Raw genomic sequence first — 6,761 nt, 5'->3', positions numbered from 1 at the left:
GTCAGTACTTTAATACTGTACACTGCATATTAACTTTTTATTGTTAAAATTCAGCACCTCATCTTCTGATAACTGACCATGATGAGGCAAATGATCAATAGTGGGTTATCGACACTCTTAAGGGACAACTTCCACTGGGGATTAAACACCAGGGGCTCTCCACCATTTGGTTTTAGAATTGAAAAAGCTTCTTGGCTGAGAGGTGAAACGTCTTCAAGAAACTGGAAGAACTCCAGTCGCTCCTTAGATGCCCATCTAACTACTTATAATAATGGTTATGATGCAAAGATTATTACAAGTCCAGGCCAAAAATGATGAGCCAATGAGCTAGAGAAGTATCTACGTTTTTGAACATTATGTTTCATCCCTTTTTGCCTCCATTTATATGTATTTTTAAAAAAAAAAAACACATGGGCAACAAACACTCCGAAACCCAGAGACACAGACACAGCCAAAAAAGCTTAATCCTGAGGCACACGCACCATTTCAGAAGAACAACTTCACTGATTTAATTCACTAAATTCTTCTCCTGCATGCTGACGATAGGGAGAGGACTCAAACCAATATCATTTATTCTATGTTTCTATTTTATATGTTGACTTTCCTTTAAATATTTGGAGCTGTTGTGGAAAGTAAAGAAAGAATCTAACTGTCCAAGGAAACATGATGCTTTTACATATGATAATAAAACGTGGGCATATGGTTAATGATGAACTAATGTATGAAAATAACTGAAACACCACCACATGTAATATCATATCATTTATTTAGAATAGAAGAAAGCACAAATGTATTTACATTCACATGTACAGTAGCATACAATTCCATTTTTTATATAATTACCTAACTCTCCAAAGTACCCAGTCTGTACAACGTTAAAGTGACTATTTTAGTTTACAGTGTGGAACAATGCAGCGGAAACCATGTACTCCCTTAGTTTCACATGACTGTACACATCTGTGATGGTACTTTACACCTGAGCTGGTGAGGATTTGATGCAAACATATCAATTAGATTTAAGGATTACGCACAGAATCACTGATAACAAATGATATAAAAACGAAATATGGGTTGTCTTTTCTCTCTTTCTTTCATCTCCCAAAACACAAAAATTAAAGCATGATTTCTGACAAAAAGAAACACGCAAAAACAAATTAGGCGAGAAATGCTTTCACCGTCACCTCGACTCGTGTTTTCCTTTCACTGAGCACCCTTTGCTCTAATCGGCTCTAATCTAAAGTGCAACGTCGTCCTGCCTGGCAGTCCTTCCAGTGTTTCCGTCATCATAGCACCATGGTTGGGATGTGGTGCACCAGGGGCATCTGGTGGGGTACGGCTGTCATTTGTGGGGGAGGAGGGGACACCTGGGAGGACGCATCGGCTCCGGCAGCCACTGGTTTGTGCCGTGCGCTCTTCTGGTGCGCCCGGAGGCCCGCCAGCTGGGAGTACGCGCTCTGACACACGTGGCACTTGTAGGGCCGCTCGCCGGTGTGCAGGCGCACGTGGTTGCGCAGAGTGGACGACTGGCTGAAGCGCCGGTTGCAGAAGCGACAGACGAAGGGCTTGTCCAGAGTGTGAATGCGCATGTGCGAGCGCAGGTTGCTGCGGGAGTTGAAGCCGCGGTGGCAGATGACGCAGCGCATCCGACTCGTGGATGAAGAGGGGGTGGCGGAGGAGGAGGAGGGGGAGCACGAGGAAGGGCCGTCACAGGGGTGGGAGTCATCTGGGGAGAAAAAAAGAGCAGGAGATGTTTGAAAACCTTTTCAGCTCGAGTTTCACGTGGTTACCGTGATTTTTTTTAAGTAGCTCCTTTTTCATTCACAGTGAAATAAAACCTGCTTCTCACCATTTCTGCCTTTCTTCTGGTGTTCTTCTTCGGTTCCGGGAACTCCAGGGATTCCCAGGAACGTGTTCTGAGTGTTTCCATACCAGACAAGCAGCTCTTGGTCTGGCGGGATGGTCTGAGAGGGAAAAGGCGAGATAAAAAAAAAAAATCAGTTAGACATCGTGAAATTTCGATTAGTTGCTCTGTGAATGATGCAAATGATAAAGAAAGAAATCACGGGTTAAGTTCTTATTCTAGCCAGCAGGTGGCACCTGCATTTTACACGCTTAGAGGTATTTTAATGCCATGGGCATGTTACAGCTGCTATCTGGACTGAACCTAAGTGCGTCCTCACCTCCACGGCCTTGTAGAAGATGCTGCTGCCGATCTGCACCACCTCCAGGTTTTGCTCCTGCTCATTCCGGGCACACTTGATGTAAGTCATCCAGCTGCGCTGATCCTCCTGACTGGCGTCGATGAAATAACGCACTGTGCCGTCTTCGTTGAACACCTGAGCGCACAAGGCAATAAAAAGTGGGAGAAATTTATAAAGAGTCCGACTAAGGAATTTGGATAACACGGGCCTCATCAGGCTGCGGGATGAACAAATGAAGTTAGAAGCTCACCTCCCACATGAGATTGTTGTTTTTGAATAGGTCCACGTGTTCAGGGGACAGGAGCCTCCCTGTGAAGGGGCCCATCTCGGTGCCGGCTTTGATCCAGGTCTTCGAGAAGATGCCCAGACCCTCACCGGGGATCGAGCTCTGGGCGATGATCACCTCACTGGGCAGCACCAGGCTGGACAGCTTCTGCACCTCTACGAATATAAAGAGGAAGAAACGTGAGAATGTTTTTTGTTTTGTTTGTTTGTTTTGTTGTGTTTTTTTTTTATAAGGAAGTTAAAATACTGAGAGCAGCTGGTCAGTTTAGATGATACCGCGTACTATGAATCTTTGTGTCAGTTAAAGGGCATGGGAGCCAGATCACTGTGGTCGGGAGACGTTCAGCACCAAAGCTTTGCTGGAAAAAAGTCCTTAAAGCAGCAAATGAACTGGATCTTATTTTAGTCACGAAATATTAAGCTACACCTCATCCTCCGTTTAATTCGATTATCTGGCTGAATTGAAACTTTTTGTTGTGCAAAAGCCTCTCGGAAAGCATTTTCATCCGCAACAGAAAGGAGGGAGGAAAAAAAGAAAATCGTGCTTCTTTAATGTCAAAATCAAAGATTTTTTTTTATTACTTCGGCTGCCAAAAAAAAAAAAAAAAAAATCCCGTCCGAATAGGGGTTAAATGGTCCTCTATTGCGCAGGGTCCAACAATTTGTCATGCTTCAGATGTGATATTCATTAAAGTTTACTGGAAAAGAAACGGCTAATTCCAAATTCATTATCCTTTTAAGAACTTTGTAGCAATAAATTTGCACTGAATGAAACGCGGACTTGTTAAAAGCCTCAGAAATTTCTGCAACAAAAAAATGGAAAGGCGATTAGATGGTTGACATGCAATGAATAGCATTAGATTTAGCCTTCACGGTGCATTATGTGAGGAACAGCAAATCTTTTAAGGAGAGAGAAAGAGAAAGGCTCCGGAGCCCCATAGCTGCCAAGAGAGGAAAAGAGACTGTCCGGAGATTGATGAATGCAGGATAAAAAAAAAAGAAAAAAAAGAAAAAGAAAAACCCGGGGACATCTTAAAGAAAGGAAACCTTTCACTCCGCGAGGTTTAAGTGGAAACTTTCCCAGGTCAAGCACAAAGTTAACCAAATGAATTTAATGCTCCGCGTCTTTCAGTTACACGCCTAACAAGCCTCCAGCGCGAGGTCTCGGAGCTGGGGAAGGGTTAACGCGTTAAATGGGTCGAAATAAAAGCAGAAAAAAATTGGGAGAAAACGTGGAAAGCAGCGAGGAGTCAGGGAAAGTTTAGGACGTAAGCGCTGTAGAAGGCCAGTAACAGGTCCGTGTTTATAGCGATGAAAATAAATGAGAATTTTGAGAGAGAGAAAATCTATGGGGGAAAAAATACAAAGTTTTATTGTCGGCTTTGATTAACGAAGAAAGATGATTTGATCAAATACTTCCAAAAATGTGTCCTACAGCCATAAAGCGCAAATCAAGGGGACCTTTTACGCACAACCTGGTGTAACGAAAACAAACCAAAATCGGCATTAAAAAACCACAAACCCGCACTGAAGTGTGGGTAAACATTTGAATGAAATAGTAGAGCATCAGCAGCTCAGCCTACCTCCAGCGAAGGACTGAGCCAAGACTTCGGCGGTAAAGGCGGTCTTGGGGCTGCTGCCGGTGCTGCCCTGCCGCTCCTCCGCCAGGTGTTCGCCCAGCACGTTCCTCCACCTGCCGTACAGGAAACTGTGCAGGATGTCCGATGTGATCACGTCCGACAGCGAGCGACTGGGACACTTAAATCCAGATTTTAGAGCCAAAGCGTCGGCGGGTAGCACGGAGCCCATGTTGTAAGACGAGTAAAAAAAAAAAAACACAAAGAGCGAGGAGGGGAAAAATCAACCCAGAAATGATGATAAGTGAAGCTGCAGCGAGCGGAGGAGAAGAAGGAGAAGAAGAAGTGGACACACAGGGAGCTGCTCTTCAGTCCGCCCCTCTCTCTGCTCCAAACTGTGCGCAGTAAAGCTGCCCTGCCTGGTTGTGGGGGTCTCTTTATATAAGTGGCTAGTGTGACCCCTGTCTAATTACTTATTAATGACACACCCCTCACCGCGTGGACCTGCCTGCTGCACGGCAACAAACCAGCAGAGACATTAAAACCAACGGAGACAGGAGGGGAGAGTGAGGGGAGGCAGGGAGGGTGGGTCAGCGGAGGGGCAAACTTTACTTTGGTAATTATCCGCACATAAAGCTGCATATTAAATTAACACACATGCGCAAAGCCATTGTAGTCATGCTTGTGAGATCGAAAAAGGCACACAAATAAAAATAAAAAAACCGCTTTAAATGCACACCTGTGCTGCCGGGGAAGGGGGGGGGGGGGTGCTTCCGTGGATTTGTTGGGACTTTCTTAATGATGTATGTTTGATAAATAAGAATAAAGAAGGAGAAGGTGGTGTTAAAATGATGATGAAGAAGAACGAGAAGTTTCCCCTCATGCGTACAGAAGTGGGTCATTGCGTCTGGGAGTTGCTCGCCCATTTTTTTCTCATGCATTTCGTATTCATGTGGTGGTAATATTAATTTTTTTGTGAAGAGTTAGCGCGGGAATAACAAGAATGGAAACAAGCTCAACTTTAGGGTTTTCTTTCTTTCTTTCTTTCTTTCTTTTACAGCTTTGTTCGCATGCAAAAGAAATGCAAAGCTGCTTTGACGTGGTTCACTTTTTCAAGCCCTTGTTGAGGTAAGCGGTTTAATATTCATGGATGTTCGGATCCCCTCCACCCCCACTCGGTATTGTGGCGACGTTTAGATGAGTATATATGGGCCCTTTTCTTCTCCATATAGTCGCAGTCCTCTGTGTTTTTTCCTCTCCTGCCTATTTTTCGGGCTTGATGGACTGGGGCTAAATGGGCAGTTTTTCCTTCTTTTCCAGCAGAGAGGACATCTTTATTCCATCCCTGGCTCACAGGTTTCCTATTCAGCTCCCCTCCCAGTAATGTCAGGGCCCTGAAAAGTGCTGCAAATCAATCTTTCATGGTGTTTTGAGGGCAATTTGACATCCATGCACTCCTCTTTTCAGTCCAACAACTACAAGGGGATTGTCCGAAAAAAAAAAGTGGGCAACGTTGAGCTCTCTCTCTCCCTCTTTCTCTCTGGACGAATATGGACTATGGCGATGTAATGGCACAGAAGATATGGCAAGTAAATACAATAGCGGAGAGTTTTGTTGAGCTGCAGAGATAGTGAAAAGGCAAGGTGAGTGACAGGGCACGAAAAAAGATTACCGTGTACAGCTGCTTTTTATGAGCGGGCCCCTCCCACGTTTGTCTCCTTTTTCCCAGATGAAATTTCTCTGCTCTTTCAATGGGATTCTTTCTCATCTAGATTGATTTACATTTATAGCATTCATCGCACAAATCCGAGGTAAATGGCGGGGACGGGGGGGGTGGGCCGCTTCTTTATTAAAGAGGAATTAAATGAATTGAATTGGGGTAACGCATGGATTTGATTTGCTTATTTATGCATTAACCTGTGGCATTATGCGGAGCTGGTAAAGCCGCGGGCATGTCAGCAATGGCAAATCATCCCGCTTAGCCGTTCCATTGTAAAACAATTTAAGCCATTATTCTGTCCATTTAAAGCTTATCAATTTAATGTGGATGATTGACAATTATTGCACAAAGAATGTGGTAATTGATGGATTTCAAAGAGCTGCTGGGAAACCTATCAAAGGCGAGCGTTTGTTTGTGGGTAAATAGCGGAATTTTACGCGAATCGGAGGGGGTGAGAATGGAGAGATGCACCCCTGAAGAAAAACAGGAGAAAACACATGATTGGCTTTACACATTAAAATGTCAGAGAATAAACTGAAAATTACTCAATATTAAAAGATGCTTTCAAGAATTTGCTTGGAATTTTTTTTCCCCGTTTTTGTTGCTAGTTAGAAATAAGAACGTAAATCACTGACACTTTACCCAAACATCCGCATGAATTTAACTGAGGCCCGCTTCAGCGAGACACACACACACACACGCTGTCCAACCAGCAGGGAGAAAGGAGCGCAGAGCCTCCCGCGGGATCCTCCGCAGTGTCATTAAAAACAGATTAAGGTAGCTGCCACAGTGCGCCGGATCCTGGAGGCCGGCTCATCTGCTGCAAAGGTGAGAGAGGTGCAGCCCCCACCCCACCCACACCCCTAAGAGCCTCTTTTTCTTCACCCCTCTCTCCCTCGGTTGCGGGACAGGACAGGCCACCTGCTGGATGTGGAGGTGTTGTGTGTGTGTGTGTGTGTGTGTGTGTGTGTGTGTGTG

General features: G+C 44.7%; 1 protein-coding gene across 1 annotated transcript; it reads right to left on the bottom strand.

Annotated features, from left to right (window-relative positions):
• Positions 1-749: 749 nt before the first annotated feature.
• prdm12a (PR domain containing 12a) lies at positions 750-4,459 on the bottom strand. The gene is made up of 5 exons (XM_026176916.1): positions 4,070-4,459; positions 2,452-2,642; positions 2,181-2,336; positions 1,847-1,961; positions 750-1,723 (listed from the first exon to the last, which is right to left on the bottom strand). The coding sequence occupies exons 1-5, from the start codon at positions 4,293-4,295 to the stop codon at positions 1,284-1,286; spliced, it is 1,128 nt and encodes a 375-aa protein (XP_026032701.1). The 5' UTR covers positions 4,296-4,459; the 3' UTR covers positions 750-1,283.
• Between the last annotated feature and the right edge of the window lie 2,302 nt (positions 4,460-6,761).

Source organism: Astatotilapia calliptera, chromosome 7, assembly GCF_900246225.1.
Source record: "Astatotilapia calliptera chromosome 7, fAstCal1.2, whole genome shotgun sequence".
In the NCBI taxonomy this organism is placed as follows: Eukaryota; Metazoa; Chordata; class Actinopteri; order Cichliformes; family Cichlidae; genus Astatotilapia; species Astatotilapia calliptera.
Note: the sequence above shows the minus strand (reverse complement) of the source record. Positions and strands in the feature narration are given on the sequence as shown.

Excerpts from the sequence above, each read along its gene's own strand:
- prdm12a (XM_026176916.1), bottom strand. The coding sequence starts at position 4,295 with ATGGGCTCCGTGCTACCCGCCGACGCTTTGGCTCTAAAATCTGGATTT. Across the intron at positions 2,643-4,069 it reads GGCTCAGTCCTTCGCTGGAG|AGGTGCAGAAGCTGTCCAGC; the intron begins GTAGGCTGAGCT and ends TTATATTCGTAG. Across the intron at positions 1,962-2,180 it reads TCTTCTACAAGGCCGTGGAG|ACCATCCCGCCAGACCAAGA; the intron begins GTGAGGACGCAC and ends TTTCCCTCTCAG.